Raw genomic sequence first — 17,750 nt, forward strand, 5'->3', positions numbered from 1 at the left:
GGGGGTGCGGGATTGGCAGCAGTGGGAAACTGCCAGGGTAGAGGGGGGCACACCTCATCAACAAGGGTACCTGCATAATGAACATTTGTATACCTAACCCTGAATAATTGTACCCTACATACTTAAAAAAAAAAAAAGAACCCTCTCAGGTTATGACAACAACAACAAAAAAAGCATTCAGACTTCACCTGCATGCAGCCTACATACGTAGTTAATCCTCACTCGTACCCCACAAGTAAATAAATACATTTTAAAAAATACTTAGTTAGCCGGGCTCGGTGGCTCAACCTGTAATCCTGTGCTTTAGGAGGCTGAGGTGAGTGGACTGCCTGAGCCCGCGGGTTCGAGACCCGCCTGAGCAACTTGGTGAGACCTCATCTCTACAATAAATCAAAAAATTAGCCAGGCGTGGTAGCACGCGCTTGTATTTCCAGCTCCTGGAAGGCTGAGGCAGAAGGATCGCCGGAGTCCAGCAGATCGAGGCTGTGGTGGCCGGGAGTGTGCCGCTGCACTCCAGTCTGGGCAACAGAGTGAGACTCCAACTCAGAAAAAAAAAATTTAGTTAACTTATAATAGGCTTATTATTTTTGAATGAATAATTTAAAGTTTCTCCATTTTAATTTCTAATACAATTAATATCAATAAGTATAACTCACATAAGAAAAAGCTCACTGGCACCTTTATTTTTAAGACTGTAAAGGGATCCTGAAACCAAAAAGTTGAGAACTACTCTAGGTTATGCATAGAGGTAGCTTTCCACTTTTTTTTTCTAGGAGCCAAGGTCTCATTCTGTCACTGAGGTCTGGAGTGCAGTGGCACAATCATGGCTCACCACAGTCTTGATCTCCTGAGTTCAGGCGATCCTTCCATCTCAATCTCCTAAGTAGCTAAGACTACAACCACACACCACCACACTTGACTAATTTTTTTTTTTTGTAGAGATGAGGTCTCACTGTACTGCCCAAACTCCTGGGCTCAAGCAATTCTCCCACCTCAGCTTCCCAAAGTGCTGGGATTACAGGTGTGAGTAATTGTGCCTGGCGCTTTCTACACTTTGACTTTGCTCTAATAGCACACTAAAGTCAGGTAAAGAGATAACTACACAACATCATCTTTATAAAACAAACACCACATTACAACGTGTGGCTTATACAGACTATAACAGGAAAAAAGCAACATACAACTGCAGAAGCTCACATCTGGAAAAGCATAGTAAAAATGCCCAAATTGGAAAGTCAACCAACTAAGGCTCAAAATTATTCAGGGAAAATACTGCATCTGTACTGAACACATACAGACATTTTTTTCTCATCCTTTTTTCCTAAACAATACAGCATAACTAATATATATAGCACTTACACTGCATTAGGTGTCATAAGTAATCTAGTGGTGATTTAAAGTATACAGGAGTTTGTGCATAGGTTATATGCAAATACTATGCCATTTTATATCAGGGACTCAAGCATCTGCAGATTTTGCTACCCAAAGAAGGTCCTAGAACCAACATCCACTGAGACTAACAGATGATTGTATTTCTATCTAAAATACTTACAAGGAGGGACCCAATAAAACCCAGAATTTATTTATAAAAAATTGTGTATTTATTCTTCCATGTTTAAACTTCATTCACCTTCAAAGCACTCTGTTTGATGCAGTACAGCTATAGAGACACTTTTTCCACTGCTCAAAACAGCTTTGAACTCATCAATTTTGATGCCTTTTAGCACTTCTGCCCTTTTTTGTTTCACTTCTTCCACACTGACAAAATGTTTTCTTTGAGAACTTTTTTCATCGGGGAAACAAAAAAATACTGCTCGGGGAGAAATTGGGTGAATAGGGAGGGTGGGGCACAAAGGTCACACAATTTTTGCTCAAAAACTGCTGAACACTCAGCAGTTTTTGAAAGAAGGAATCACTTGCTTGCCACAACTTGGGATGTTTTTTTCCACAAATCGTGATACAACTTTCTCAAAACTTCCAGATAACAACTTTGGTTAACTGTTTGATCTGGAGGAACAAATTCTGAGTGTACTACAAGGGGCTTGCACTCCAAAAGATAATTCTGGGTTTTTCTGGGTCCCCCCCCCAGGCACATATTTATGAGTTGACCTTGAGAAATACTACCTTAACTTGGCTTACTTCCTTTTCATCTGCTGTTTGTAAAGGAGTAGGAATATCACACACACATTTGTTTTTTCGTCTATTCTTCCGTTTTTGGCGTTTCTTTTCTTGCTTGAGTTCTCTTACTCGTTCTTCTTCTGAAAATTCCTCACAAAGTTGTTCCAGTCTGCTAATACCCTGCACTTTTTCCACAGTCATCTATTGTAAAAACAAGGTTGAGTGAATATTGGTCAGAACTACCTTAATTTTCCATGGAAATATACACACTCTTATCCTAAACCAGCAACATTCTAGATCTATTTATTTATTTATTGGTTTATTTATTTGTTTGCTGGAGTCTCACTCTGTCACCCAGACTGGAGTGCAGTGGCACTCACTGCAGCCTCGACCTTCTGGGCTCAGGTGATCCTTCTGCCTCAGTCTTCCAAACAGCTGGTACAACAGGTGTGCGCCATCATGCCCAGCTAATTTTTTTATTTACTGTAGAGATGAGGTCTCACCATGTTGCCCAGGCTGGTCTCAAACCTGTGGGCTCAGGCAATCCTCTTGCCTCCACCTCCCAAAGTGCTGGGATTACCTGCATGAGCCACCTCATTCTGCACATTCTAGTTTTAAACTTCAGAATTTTATCATAGCAAAAGTAAACATTCATTCATTTCTTCACATAATGAAAAGACTTAACCTAATTAAATGATCTGATCTCTGAAGGTTCAAACATACAAAGGATAAGAATTCATCAAGAACTAGTACAAATCTCCTCAGACTCCCCAGAACAGGATGCTTAAAGTTCATTGATAGACTTATGAAAAAAAGTTTCTCTATTCTATTATTCTGTTCTCAAGAGGGACCAACAACCCAGTTAAAGGGTTACAACCAGGCTTGGCATGGTGGCTCAAGCCTATAATCCCAGCACTTTGAGAGGCTGAGGCAAGAGGGTTACCTGAGCTCAGGGGTTTGAGACCAGCCTGGGCAACTTGGTGAGACCTCATCTCTACAATACATCAAAAAATAAGCCAGGTGTGGTAGCACACGCCTGTAGTTCCAGCTATTTGGAAGGCTGAGGTGGAAGGATCGCCTGAGCCCAGCACGTCAAGGTTGCGGTGGCTGTAAGCATACCACTGCACTCCAACCTGGGCAACAGAGTGAGCCTCCTGATTCAAAAAAAAAAAGAAAGGGTTACAACCATGCCCTGGTAATATGCAAAATAATCATTAACCAAATATTTATGTTCTATGGAGTATAACTAGAAAAAATGTTTCCAAAATACAAGCACTAATACTTGCATTATAAAGAGACTTCAGTGTGCTTCTAAAAAGGAGTTATTGTATCATGGCACTCGGACAGCATTTACTTCATACTAGTAGACATCAGTAGGCAAAGTGAGACTCATAAAAGGTTTTTAATTTTCTTATTTCTTAGCTCCTTTTAATTTTTCACTAGTTATGTTTCATAGCAGTATCTTGTTAATCATCAACTTCAGTTTTCTACTCCGAGAAAGCCTAAAATCTAATGCTGGAAGTGTAACAGGATTAAAAAATAAAGAAAAATTCACAAACTTTTTTTTTTCCCTTGAGTTGGAGTCTCACTCTGTCACCCAGGTTGGAGTGCAGTGGCATGCTCAGGGCCACTGCAGCCTTGACCTACTGGGTTCACGCGATCCTCCCGCCTCAGCCTTCCAAGTAGCTGAAACTACAGGTGTGTGGCACCACACCCCTAATTTTTTGATTTATTGTAGAGATGAGGTCTCACCAAGTTGCTCTGGCTGGTCTCTAACCCGTGGGTTCAGGAAATCCTCTTACCTCGGCCTCCCAAAGTGCTGGTATTATAGGTGTGAGCCACCACGCCCGACTCATAAACTTCTAAATCCCAATTTCCCAGAGCCTTTCCCTACCCACAGCCATGGAACTATATCTATCCAAAGCCATAAACTGTATCAGTGGATCACAGCCCTCTGAGGCACTGGTGGCTTGCAGTAAGACTCCATGTAATAACTTGACTAAGCAGCCTTGAACACTGAATCAGCCTACTGTTCTTACCTCAAAACTCTTGCGTAAAGCATCAACACCAAGATAGAAAAGCATCTGCCATGTCTGCTCTTCTGCTCGTAGTTTTTGCCAGATTCGATGCAATCTTTCATAAAGATGAATTCCCAAACAGGTCAGAACTTCTTCTTGAGCTATATCTATTGTCTTAGCATGCCTTTCTCTTCGTCTATGAAGGAGAATAAATCAAACATTAATTCCTAATACACTTAACTGAAAGAGCAAAAGACGGATAACACCACTATTTGAAAGTCCAGGTTTTAAACATAAGCTGCCTACCTAATAACAAGACAGTTATACATTTATAGACAGTTAATGTATATGCAAATACATAAGCACGCATATATATAATCAATGAGAAACACACATGCAAGTAGAATCTAGTCTTCATATTGTTAAAAGTAGGGTAATTCAGGAACTGGCTCTAAAGAGAAGGGTTTTAGGGCACAAAGAAGTCATATACATAAATGTTCAGCTCTTAGTAGGCATAACAGTTCCTTTCACTTTCCAATTATAGGAAAACTTTTTTTTCCCCATTCACTTGGATTTTTGTTTGTTTTGAGGCAGAATGGAGAAAGGCAATGCCAAAGTGATTCAATCATAGGCAACAACCCTTTTGCCTAGTCTTCAGAAGTATTTGCAGAACTTCTGTGATAAAAGAGATCTTTGTATCCTAAAATGCCTAGAATAAAGTAGACACTCAACTGAGGGTTGATATCCTAAACACAAAGGGAAATGGGTTTGATTTATTCTATAAGAAAATTTCTCTAATTTTATTTTCACAACAAAGCCAGGGATTACATTTTAGGTTCTAATATAATTTAATAACAATATACAGTTCATGAATTACATTCAATAAAGCATTTATTAACCCCCTAGAGCAAAGATCTCACGTCCTATGCAAATACCATCATTGTGAATAAAATTTAAACATTATAATGCACGGATGGAAGGAGAGAAATCTCTTCTAATCATTTTCAAGTGAAAATGATAAATCTATAAAAATGAAAGCCAAAAATGTCTGCCGTCCTTCAAGCAAGGAGCAGAGGACTGAACCAAACACCAAAGAACAGTTTTTCTTAATTTTCATTCAATTAAGAAATGCATATTTTAAAGAAAAGCAAAATCTTTAAAGGCACACTTTGGTTTACACATATATCATATGTACTGAAGCAGAAGGTGACGGAAATAAACTTTCAGTAATAAAATGAAGCAAAGCGCTAGATAGCCCATTCTAGCAAATTACATACTCATACCCTCCTGCGAACTCTGGCTCAGCACGACCCAAAAGATGCGCAATGAAGTCTGTTTCACAGCAAACGTGTATGTGTCGTTCATGTGGACAGCACCGCAAGCCTTCATAAAGTGCTGCACAGTAGCCCTTTTCTTTGCTGCAATCAAGTTCACCAATAAGGATATTGTATGCCCGAAGGACTTTATTTTTGCAATCAGTACAAAACCTGTTGAAAAGAAAAACCTCAAAATTAAGAACAGGCTGTGTAATTATTTTATGCAGCATATAACAGTGTATATGATGACACTCCCTTCTCTCTAGATCATTTAAAAAAGCCTCCATACACATTTAAAACATGCGTGTAAAGTCAACACCAATTTTGGGAATACATATATATAGCCAGATCTCCATTTGCAAATAATTTTTAAGCTAGAGAAGCACATACCCTAAAAGAATGAAGCAGACATATTCATAAAATACATGCCCAAAAAATGTTAGCCTCCAAGGACTAGCATATCTCCACTTCAACAGTTATTTACATAGGCCAGAAATAAAACAACAGAAACAACAAACCAATGACTCTTGGCTATGTACTTTTTCTCTCCAGCCTCTGAAAATAGATGGTATTTTCAGCCAGTAAACCTTGATCCAAATGTTTACTACAGTATTTTAATACATTATTAACGAAAGCATTTGGGGGGGGTGGTAGGAAGAAAATAGGAAAGTAACACATGTATTTTTAAATTTACTGATAATTTCCAAAATGCCAATTATTTCTTCTAAAAAAAGCTATTTCTGAATAAACAGACAAAAAATATGACAACATATACATACAAACTGGTTTAAACTTAAAGTGCACATAATGTGGCAAAAGTATAGAATAGTTTGTGAATGTAGATAGGGAAGAAATTTTCTTTTAGAAACAAAACATTAATCAATCAGAAAGAAAACAGAATAGATCCTGATGATGAAAAAGCTAAGTTTACAATACCAGTAACTGGTTGAGTTGAGAAGATCAGTTACGACGGAACAAGGAAATTTTGATCTCTTTGATATCTCCCAAGTCAGCTCATCTACTCCTTTGGGTTCAATCAACATGTCTATAATAACTCGTGACTCTACAGCTCTGTTCAAGTCTCTGCTCTTGCCTAGGACCAGGACCATACTGAAAAATGGTGGGACGTAACAAATGTCCAACAGGCAGCATCACCATTCCCAAAGTCACCCAGGCTGGAGAGTTCAGCTGATTCCAACGTCTCCCTACGCCCCCCTAGGTGGAGCCAATTGACATCAATTCCATCTTTCTCACATCTCATATCTCTTGCAGGTCCCTTTCTTTCCAATTCCCTCTGCCCTAGTTTAAGTTGCCTAGACAATTTTTTAAAAAGCTTCTCAGCCGGGCGCAGTGGCTCAAGCCTGTAATTGCAGCACATTGGGAGGCCAAGGCAAGAGGATTGCCTGAGTCTGCGGGTTCGAGACCAGCCTGGGCAACATGGCAAGACCTCATCTCTACAATAAAACAAAAAATTAGTCAGGTGTGGTAGTGTGCACCTGTAGTTCTGGCTGCTTGGAAGGCTGAGACGGAAGGATTGCCTGAACCCAGCAGGTCAACATGGGGGTGGCCGTGAGCATGCCACTGTACTCCAGTCTGGGCTATGGAGTGAGACTCTGACTCAAAAAAAAAAAAAAAAAGCTTCTTAACTGGCTTTCCTGTTTCCACTCTTCCTAGCACTAATATATCTCACACACCAAAATAATTTTCCCTAAAACAAATCTGATTATTTATTTTTATTGTGGGAGAAATGGGTGTTTAATCTGATACCATGGAACTAGGGAGCGAGCTGGTATACTCACTCAAAGAACTCACTTCTGATTATTTGTTTTAGAATATAAGTCTCAACCGGGTGCAGAGGCTTAAGCCTATAATCCCAGCACTTTAGGAGGTGGAGATGAGAGGATTGCCTGAGTCCAGGGGCTCAAGACCGGCTTGGGCAACTTGGCGAGACCTCGACTCTATAATAAATCAAAAAAAATTAGCCGGGCATGGTGGCACAAGCCTGTAGTTCCAACTACTTGGAAGGCTGAGGCGGAAGGATCACCTGAATCCAGCAGGTTGAGGCTACAGTAGCAGAGTGAGACTCTAACTCAAAACAACAACAACAACAAAACCCCTTTCTCTGTGCTTCTGAATTAACACTTCTTACTGTAATATTTACCCTTCTACTGCCGTACATTTGACATATGTCTTTCTGGTCCAATAGTAGATAACTATGTTTCTTGATATGAATACGATAAATTAGAGGCTCTAAGCCCACTTGGTAAACAGAGGCAACAGTGCTAACAAGTAATGTTATGTCATATTTCACTAAAGCTTTAAATATGGACATACAAATATACAAAAAATTAACACAAAATGGATTAAAGACCTAAATGTTAATATCTGAAACCAAAATTCGCAGAAGAATACAAATAGAAAAAGCTGCGTGACATTGGTCTGGCAATGATTTCCAGGATATGACACCAAAAACACATATAGCAAAAGCAAAAATAGACTACAGTCATGTGTTACTTAACAATGGGCTATGTTCTCAGAAATGCATTGTTAGGTGATTTCATCGCTGTACAAACAACAGAGTATACCTACACAAACCTAGATGGTATATATATTTATATTATTTTAATATGAAAAACCAAATGTCCCAGCACCAATACTAAATATCATTTTCCCTACTTGCTCTGCAATGCCAATATCAAGTGCCATATAGCAGGTTTCTTTACACAGTATGCTCATTATAATCTTAAGGGATCAATGTCATATGTGGTCCATCTTTGACCAAAATGTCATTATGTGGCACATGACTGTACATTAAGTTTAAAAACTTCTGTACGGCAAAGGAAATGACCAACAGAATAAAAAGGCAACTCAAAGAATGGGAGAAAATATTTGCAAACCATATGTTGGATAAGAGGTTAATAGCTAGAATATAAAGAACTCCTACAACTCAATGGTAACAACAGTAACAAAAAACAGCTCAATTAAAAAACGGGTAAAGCACTTGAACAAACATTTCTCCAAAGATGATATACAGATGGCCAGCAAGCATACAAAAAGATGCTCAACATCACTAATCATCAGGGAAAAGGAAATAAAAAACACAATGACATATCACCTTGTGTTCATAAGGATAGCCACTATCAAAAAGTCAGAAAAAGACAAGTGTTACTGAGAATATGGAGAAATTGGAATACTTACACACTGTTGGTGGGAATGTAAAATGGTACAGTTGCTATGGAAACCAGCATGGAGGGTCCTCAAAATAAAAATAAAACTACCTTATGACCCTGCAATCCCACTTCTTGGTATATCAAAGAACTTCTTGGTATCGAAAAGAACTGAAAGCAGGATCTTAAAGAGATATTTGCACACCCAGGTTTATTGCAGCATTGTTTGCAACAGGCAAAATGTGGAAGAAACCTAAATATGCCCCAATGAATGAATGAATGGATAAAGAAAATGTGGCACATACATAAAATGTGACATTATTTAACTTAAAAAAAGATGAAATCGCCGGGTGCAGTGGCTCACACCTGTAATGCCAGAGGCAAGAGGGACTGCCTGAGTCCAAGGGCTCGAGACCAGTCTGGGCAACTTGGCAAGACCTGGTTTCTACAATAAATAAAAAAAGTAGTCAGGTGTGATGGTGCCCACCTGTAGTTCCAGCTACTTGGAAGGCTGAGGCAGAAGGATAGCCTGAGCCCAGCAGGTTGTGGCTGTGGTGACTGTGAGCACACGTGTACACTGCACTCCAGAGGGTGTGACAAAGTGAGATTCTAGCACAAATAAGTAAATAAATTAATAAGTAAAAAAGATGATATCCTGTCATCTGCCACAATATAGTTGACTCTTGAGCACATTATGCTAATTAAAATAAGCCAATCACAAAAATTCAAATATTGCTTGATTCCACTTATATGAGGTATCTAAAATAATTGAAACAGAAAGAATGGTGGCTACCAGGGGCTAAGAAGAGGAAAAAAATGAGTTGATGTTCAGTGGGGACAATTTTAGTCATGCAAGATGAAAAAGTTCTAGAGATGTGTTGTATGACAATGTGCATATGATTAACAACATTGCAACGTACACTTAAAAACTGTTAAGAGGGTAATTTATGTTTTGTGGTTTTTTTAAACCACAATAAAAAAAAAAGTGAGGGCTGGGCATGGTGGCTCACACCTATAATCCCAGCACTTTGGGAAGCCAAGGTGAGAGGATTACCTGAACTCATGGATTCGAGACCAGCCTTGGCAACTTGGCAAGACCTCGTCTCTACAATAAATCAAGAAAAACTAGCTGGGCATGATAGCACATGCCTGTGGTTCCAGCTACTTGGAAGGTTGAGACGGAAGGATCGCCTAAGCCCAGCAGGTCAAGGCTGTGGTGGCCGTGAGCATGACACTGCCCTCCAGCCTGGGTGACAGAGTGAGACTCCAACTCAAAAAAAAAAAAACCAACAACAAAAAGGAAAGTTTCCCCCTTAAGGGAGAAAAACAGACACAGAAATAACAACAAATATTTCCACATTTTCAGGTTATAAATGGCAAGTTTACATTTTCAGATAAATAAATGGCCAAATGTCAAAGAGTATAATAGTAAAACTTGAAATATCTCCCCCCTATTTTAGTTCCTTAAACCCTCAGAGTATTGTTTGCTTTCAGTGTTGGGGATTTAAAAAAAAAACCCTCAGAGTAGTTTAATATATGCTTGATTGTACAACTATAAGCATAATAGCAAGTTAAAAATATTATATGGAAACTGTAAAAATGAAAGTGATTTTTCCCATTTGCCAAAGTAACACTATACATAAATTTTAAAAGTACTTTTAAGGCAGAAGTTTCAGTTTACTTATATCTCATTTCTAATGAAAATCTAAGATAATCCTTAGATGGCTAAATTGAGTTATCAAATCTTTATTATAAAGTATTTTTTTAAAATGGAGATACCATCAAAAAGGTACATTATTTAGATGTTTATAAATCATTTTCAACTGATTATACCCCCCAAAACTCAAACTAAAACAAGAACTGGAAACACAGGAATGAAAAGGACTTGCAAAGCTGGCATGCAAACATTCTCTGATGTGTTTGCTATGTGCTAAGAATTATTCTAAATAAGCCTTACTATATCATCAATCCTTACAACAAATTTAATTTCATCCTACGATCATTCTCATAAGATCAGTACTATCCTTTTTGTCTTAAAGAATTGAAAAACTGAGGCACAGAAAAGTCAAGTAAGTCATACACAGTTATAACTGGTAGAACCCAGATTCAATGCAATCCCCCTTGATTAATTACTCTCTTAACCATACTTTTCCTCTACCATTAAGATATTTACAAAATGACTCCACCTTCATAAAAATATAAAACATTGTCCCAAAACATAAGACATACATACAACCATTATAGGAAATTCCAAAACATCAGCTATGACAACTAGTAATTTATCACCCAAAAAAAGCTATCATTATATTCATATCCAAAAGGAAAGGACATGTTTTATATCTATATGGTCCTCCCAAAACTCCTAATAAGTGATACATTCTCTACTCTCTTGGATATAACCAACCAAAAAGACAAATAAAGAAAGTTTGTAACTTTAAAAAAAGGCCAGGTGCAGTGGCTCACACCTGTAATCCAGCATTGAGGGAGGCCAAGGCAAGAGGATTGCTTGAGCCCAGGAGTTTGAGACCAAGTCTGGGCAACATAGTGAGACCTCATCTCTTAAAAAAGAAAGAAAGAAAAGAAAAACACCTATTAAATTAGTGTGGTTGTAAGTCATTTGCTTACTGCCACATAAACACCTATCTTAATAAAACCAGTTTTTAATCATTCACCTGTCTTTTAGAAGTGCCCCAAAGCAATTATGTATTATCTGTCCCAAGATCAAAGAAAACACAACCACAAGCCCAACATGAAACAAATTTAAACAGAACTCCCCATAAGAATGCCATCGATAGATGGCTCCCTTACCAGTTTCCTTTCCTACTGCACTCTCCCTCCCTACGAATTTCCAAATGTTAATGACATTAGAAAATTCCTTTGTAAAAGTAGTAGTCTAAAAAGAAAAATCTGAAGTTACTTTTATAGTAATGAAGTACACAAATTCCAACTCTATTTTTAGGTCCTGACAATGGTAGAAGAAATACTTCAAAATATTACTAAGAGAAAAGCTACTAATTTTAATTTTGAAAATGTCATCATAAAATGATTCTATCATAAAAACAAGAATTAGTGGGCGCAGTCATGCACCCATAGCCTCAGCTAGTGAGGAGGCTGAGGCAGGAAGGTCACTTGAGCTCAGAAGTTTGAGGTCCGCAGTGAGCTGTGCATCTGCACTCCAGTCTGGGTGACAGAGCAACAGCCTGACTCTAATAAAACAAACAAATAAAAACATCAGAGTACTAGAGTTTTCAGAGTGATTGAGCACACTTTACTTGATTCAGTCATTCTGTGTTTCTTGAAAAGCTGGTCTGGATCCAACAGATAAAAATTACAAAATAGGAGATTCTGACTCAACAGAAGGCAGCTAACACTGAGAGTCATCCCATGAAGGAACTGTTTACCCTGACTTAATGCCCTGCCTAGTGCCAGGTATTGATGGGAAGGCTAGAGTACTATTATACAAAAGAAGTCAGTGACAGGCATTCTAGATGACTGACAGCTAAAGCACCTTCCACTTTATACTGTAATGACCATTAGACTTACCTGTGTTTTCGAAGATATGTTTCTAGTGTTTCTAAAAGACAACTGGAGTCAATTAAAACTACTTCATCCCTGCATTCCTGGGACATAAGTTCCCATACATCCATCCAACAACCTCTGCAGAAAGAACATATTTGTAAGAAGGTGGAATACATAAGGGTAATATATTAAAAAACAAAACAACAGAAACAACAACAGAGTAAAGGATTGCTTGATTTTACCTGGCTGTTCCCTGGAAAGGTCCATAATGGAAAATGATCCTACACTTGCTGTCCTTCCTGTGGTCTTCACTACTTCTCTTATCTGTACTTAACTTCTCTGAACTGACACTGCTACTGCTCCCTTCACTGTAGTACAGTATAGTACAAAGCTTAGTGACACTGAGATAATCTGAAGGAATAATTTCTACAGTCTAAATTAAAATCATAAACTCTTTAATAATTAAGGTATTAGTAGGACAAGTTTACAAGTCTCTATGTAATGATTACATACTTACTTTAACTATATTACAATGTTATTTAAACGTATGCTCGCATATTTATAAAAACTTCTGCTTGACTATCAAGTTTATTGGATACAATTTAACAATATTTACAGTTACCAAGATAGCATTTGGCTAACATATTAAGAATTCTATGAGAAAATATACTTGGAATTTCTGAAGACAAAAGGACTGAAAAATATTGCAAAGTATTTTCATCTATAAACATGAATCAATTTTCCAAACTGAACATTCTAAGAAGTTTTTATCTACTTAATGTGATCGTTAAATGATTTTTATTTTTTAAATCACTCCTTTTTTATAGCTAGCCAATGGTAACAAAACTTATCTATCTTCACATTTACAAGTAGCTGAGAAAGTCATAGATTAACCTAATTATAGTAAATATGTGTTTACATTTACTAAAATAAAGACAGCACATTATAATGAACACTTTACACATCATAAATTAATAATTACTATACAATAATGTTTTTAAAACTTATTAAAAACTTCCCAGATTCGCCCTTCCCCACAGGTTTCAATGTGGGCACTTGTCATGCATTTTGCTTTGTTGCAGATGTGCATTCCAAGAGAAATGTGTGTGTCTATATTCCGTTCAATAATAGTCTTCTTGATTTTTCATGATAGTACAAAGCTTAGTGACATTGAGATAATCTGAAGGAATAATTTCTACAGTCTAAATTAAAATCATAAACTCTGTGAACAAGTGGCTTATGCCTCTACGTCTACATGCCTCCCTACAGCCCCAGGAATCCATTATACCTTGGGTGCTTAAGATGGAAGGTTTCTGACTCTTTACTTAACCTACTCTATTTAGCTAAATAGGCATTTCTCAACCCTCTGCCCAAAATACAAAGTTGTACGCACTATTCAGCTTTATATCCCCTCTCCCAAGTGCTCAGGCCAAAGTTCAGCTCCTCTTATTTTTGACAACAAAAACCTCATCTGCTCTACCTTCCATGTTACATTCTTCTATTCTCAATTCCCATTATTTCTCCTTTTACTAATTGTGCTTGAGTAATACATAGTTTCCTACATCTAAAAAACTCTCAAACTCAGGTTCTTACAATTGAAGAAAAGGCTCATGAAGAGAAATCAGAGCTGGAGAATAATTATTATATCAAGAGAATGTGAAAACATTAATCTAAAAAAAAAAACTCATACCTGTTATCCTAGCACTTTGAAAGGTCAGGACAGAGGGTTACTTGAGGCCAGGAGTTAAAGGTCAGCCTAGGCAACATATCAAGGACAACCCCTCCCCTTTCACTTATTAACAAAAAAACAAAAATTGACTAAATTAATTTTTAAAATTCTACAGTTCAAATCAGGATTTTATCTAAAATCTCTCCAGACTTTATGCCTTTAATATTATTCCTTTAAGATGAAGTTTTCCAAAAGAGTAACCTTTCCAGTTCCTTGTTCTACTCCCATACTTTCCATTCACAGTTTAATCCACTACCTTACATTGCACTCTGCTACCCACTGAGACCTAGATTTTGTCCACCCAACCACTAGCTCAGCTCCTCAAGATCACCAACTATCTCAGTGTTGCTAAATCCAGTATCCACTTTTGGGTCCTTGATGGCTTAGCAGTACTCAACACAACTGACCAGACTTCATTTGAAACACTTTTACCCTGGCTTTCTTCTACATCTCTGGCTACTATTTCTCAAGTTTTTTTTTTTTGAGTTGGAGTCTCACTCTGTGCAGTGGCCACTCCCAGCCACCACAGCCTCGACCTGCTGGGCTCCGGTGATCCTTCCACCTCAGCCTTCCAAGTAGCTGGAACTACAGGCACGCGCTACCACGCCTGACTAATTTTTTGGTTTATTGTAGAGCTGAGGTCTCGCCAAGTTGCCCAAGCGGGTCTTGAACCCGCAGGCTCAGGCAATTCACTCACCTCAGCCTCCCAAAAGCGCGGGATTACAGGCTGAGCCACCGAGCCTGGCTAAGTTTTTTTTTTAACTGGACTCTTCTTTTCCACCATTAAACTAAACACCTCAGCATTCCTTTTTCTTACTCTTCTCTTTCCCTTTAGATGATCTAACATATCAATGTCTATATAAGCTATAGTTCTACAACTCCAGCCTACACCTTTCTTTTAGATCTCAAACTTACTCCTAGATAGACAATAACCTTGGTTTACTTACTGGATATAAGAACACTCTCAGAAAGGTTGACCTAGATTGTTGCTGTTTATTAGGCTGAAAACAAATCAACTGTATTATACTTTCTCTGGAAAAAAATCTAAACAAAATCAAACAAACAAAAAAAACCATGGGTGGGGGCAGTAGAAATATCATGGTAGCCTACAATGGTGATTATTATCCAAGGTGAAGGAAAGAAGCCTTAGGTAAGCCGATTGTACCTCTTGGCCTGCTATTCACATGACATGTGGGAATAACTGAAGCTACTTAGTCAAGAGACACTACCTAAGATCACCTAAGTCTATTCACACTGATTCCACACTCAGCAAACAGCCATCTAAATATATGATTTGCCATGTAGTAGAACTGTAGAGCTAGCAGGAGATACACAGTCTGTGAAGGCCTGTTTTTTGTTTTTTTCTTTTTTTTTAAAAAAGACAGAGTGGCCAGGCTCGGTGGCTCAGTCTGTAGTCCCGCGCTTTGGGAGGCAGAGGTGAGCGGACTGCCCAAGCCCGCGGGTTCGACACCCGCCTGGGCAACTTGATGAGACCTCATCTCTACAATAAATCAAAAAATTAGCCGGGCGGTGTAGCGCGTGCCTATAGTTCCAGCAACTTGGAAGGCTGAGTGGAAGGATCACCGGAGCCCAGCAGGTTGAGGCTGTGGTGGCCGGGAGTGGCCACTGTACTCCAGTCTGAGCGACAGAGTGAAATTCCGACTCAAAAAAAAAAAAAAAAAAAAAAAAGACAGAGTTTCACTATGTTGCCCAGGCTGGTCTTAACTCCTAGGCTCAAGCAATCCACCTGCCTCGGCCTCCCAAAGTGCCGGGATTATAGACGTGAGCCACCATGCCCAGTCTGCTGTTTTTTGTTTCTAAGCTGAAAAGAAAACATAGCTGTATGTCAATTTAATAAAAGTAGGTAACTGACTAAGGCTAGTTATTGAGAAAAGAAAAGATGAAATCCAGAGCAAAAATGAAAGGACTAGTTTTTGAAGGAAAAGTAATGTGCACAGATGTGTAAGATGTTGGGGTACCCGTTGCCTTGTAGTTCCTCAATGAAGAATATGCATTAAAATAAAAAAAAAACCAGAAGGCTAGTTTTTTACTATACCATACTGCTCTGTGCCTTTGGCCAACAGGTCATTCTTTAATGAGAAAAATCAGACTGAGTTGTCCATTTAGAGAATCAAGAATTCTCTATAGATATTGTTATAGTTAATTAATTAATTAATTTTTTTGAGTAGAAGTCTCACTCTGTTGCCCAGGCTGAAGTGCTGTGGTGCGCTCACGGCCATAGCAGCCGTGACCCACTACCACTTTCACCTCAGCCTTCCAAGTAGCTGGAACCACAGGAACGCACCACTATGTCCAGCTCACTTTTTGATTTATTGTAGAGACAAGGTCTCACCAAGTTACCCAGGCTGGTCTTGAACCCCTGGACTCAGGGAATCCTCTTGCCTCAGCCTCCCAAAGTGCTGGGATTATGGGTATGAGCCACTGCGCCTGGCTGTTACAGTTAATTTTGTCAGATGTTAAAATGATTCTGTGATTATGAAGGAAAATGTCCATATATTTAGAGATGCACGTAAAAGTATGCAGGAGTAGAATTAACATAAAAGTCTGAGAATTAACATAAAGGAGCTGAAACACTTCAGTAAAGAAAAAGGTGGATAAATAAAACAAATGTGCCTGTAATCCCATGCCTTTGGGAGGCTGAGGTGAGTGGACTGCCTGAGCCCACGGATTCGAGACCTGCCTGGGCAACTTGGCGAGACCTCATCTCTACAATAAGTCAAAAATTAGCCGGGCGTGGTAGCGTGCACCTGTAGTTCTAGCTACTTGGAAGGCTGAGGCAGAAGGATCGCCGGAGCCCAGCAGGTCGAGGCTGCGGTGGCCGGGAGTGGCCACTGCACTCCAGTCTGGGCGACAGAATGAGACTCCAACTCAAAAAAAAAAAAAAAAATTTAATAAAACAAATGTGACCAATCTTGATAACTATTGAAAAAAGTACATGGGGGGCATGATTCTTGTATAGTCTTTCTACTTTTCCAAGTTTGACAATTTTCATAATAACATTTTTGAAATATTTTTTGTTCCTCAGTACGGGGGAAGAAAACTTAATAGATTATTAACACACTACCACCTGTTCATCCAAGTCTTTATACCAGGGAGGAAAATGTCTATACAACAATTAGTGTCAATGGCACTAATGAGGTATTAAAAATTTGGGTGCAGGCTGGGTGCAGTGGCTCATGCCTATAATCCCAGCACTTTAGAAGGCCAAGGTGAGAAGACTGCTTGAGACTTTGGGTTTGAGACCAGCCTGGGCAAATCGGCAAGACCTCAACTCTACGATAAATTAAAAAAATTAGCTGGGCATGGTGGCATGTCCCTGTAGTTCCAGCTACTTAGAAGGCTGAGGCAGAAAGATCGCCTGCGTCCAGCAAGTCAAGGTTGCAGTTGCCAGGAGCGTGTCACTGCACTCCAACCTGTGTGACGGAGTGAGACTCCAACTCAAAAATAAATAAATAAATAAAAAGTCGGGTGAAGTGGTTCATACCTGTAACCCCAGCACTTGGGAGACCAAGGTGGGAGGACTGTTTGAGGCCAGAAATTCAAGACCAACCTGGGTAACATAATAAGAACCCATATGAATTAGAAAAATAAAAAAAATTTTCTTAAAAATAATGCAAAAGTATAGTTTTATAACATCTCATTCTCTCCAAAACAAAAGCTGCTTCCTAGAAACTCCCTTCACATTCTGTAGCTTCTCCTTACCATCCTCACCCTCAAGCAATTTTGCAGAGAACAACTATGGCACTGTAGCACGCAACCAAGAAGAAAACTGTAAACTAATTACATAAATAAACATTGCCACAACTGAGTCAAGACTTTTCTTTTGAGTTGGAGTCTCACTATCGCCCAGACTGGAGTGCGG

At 38.8% G+C, this 17,750-nt stretch overlaps 1 protein-coding gene across 1 annotated transcript in view; it reads right to left on the bottom strand.

The window, feature by feature from the left end:
* Nucleotides 1-2,097: 2,097 nt before the first annotated feature.
* The window catches only part of LOC103252806 (gametogenetin-binding protein 2), a 32,137-nt gene continuing 16,484 nt past the window's right edge, over nucleotides 2,098-17,750 (bottom strand). Inside the window, exons 5-9 of the mRNA XM_021709301.1 lie at nucleotides 12,381-12,506; nucleotides 12,163-12,276; nucleotides 5,414-5,623; nucleotides 4,158-4,332; nucleotides 2,098-2,319 (exon numbers count right to left, since the gene is read on the bottom strand). Of these exons, the coding sequence (XP_021564976.1) occupies nucleotides 2,098-2,319; nucleotides 4,158-4,332; nucleotides 5,414-5,623; nucleotides 12,163-12,276; nucleotides 12,381-12,506 (847 nt within the window). The remainder of the gene's footprint in view (nucleotides 2,320-4,157; nucleotides 4,333-5,413; nucleotides 5,624-12,162; nucleotides 12,277-12,380; nucleotides 12,507-17,750) is intronic.

This window comes from Carlito syrichta, unplaced genomic scaffold (genome assembly GCF_000164805.1).
Source record: "Carlito syrichta isolate Samal-C Ts95f unplaced genomic scaffold, Tarsius_syrichta-2.0.1 Scaffold171337, whole genome shotgun sequence".
Lineage (NCBI taxonomy): Eukaryota > Metazoa > Chordata > Mammalia > Primates > Tarsiidae > Carlito > Carlito syrichta.